We start from the raw sequence: 367 nt of genomic DNA on the forward strand, positions 1-367 counted from the left end.
CCTGGAGTTTTGAACTCTTGAGGTCAGCCTGTTTTTACCTTCTGAGCCTATCAAGTAATTGTTCCAGATGCCAAGAAAAGCTGCTGGCCTTATTTCTGCTTCTGCCTTTACCACAGGGGAGCACCATGTGAGCCAGTCCTCTGTTTTTCCTCCACTGTATGCTAGGCAGTATTAGCACAAGATTCTTCCTTTCTTTAAAAAGAAATTCTAGTGCTTTGGATTTTTTCCTCCGTGCAGAATAGCAATAATGGAAAGTATATGGTCAAAGTAATGACATTCTGAAGATACTAAATGTCACCATAGTATTTTTCTCTGGAAGAGAAATGTATGTGTAGAGGTGAAACTTCACATTTCCTTTTTTTTTTTT

The 367-nt window shown here is 38.7% G+C and overlaps 1 protein-coding gene across 1 annotated transcript in view; it reads left to right on the forward strand.

The window, feature by feature from the left end:
- Window positions 1-367, forward strand: part of BRCA1 (breast cancer 1, early onset) — a 136888-nt gene that overhangs the window by 122200 nt on the left and 14321 nt on the right. The window contains exon 18 of the mRNA XM_011929928.1: window positions 68-156. Within this exon, the coding sequence (XP_011785318.1) occupies window positions 68-156 (89 nt within the window). The remainder of the gene's footprint in view (window positions 1-67; window positions 157-367) is intronic.

Source organism: Colobus angolensis, unplaced genomic scaffold (genome assembly GCF_000951035.1).
Source record: "Colobus angolensis palliatus isolate OR3802 unplaced genomic scaffold, Cang.pa_1.0 Scaffold83, whole genome shotgun sequence".
Classification (NCBI taxonomy): domain Eukaryota; kingdom Metazoa; phylum Chordata; class Mammalia; order Primates; family Cercopithecidae; genus Colobus; species Colobus angolensis.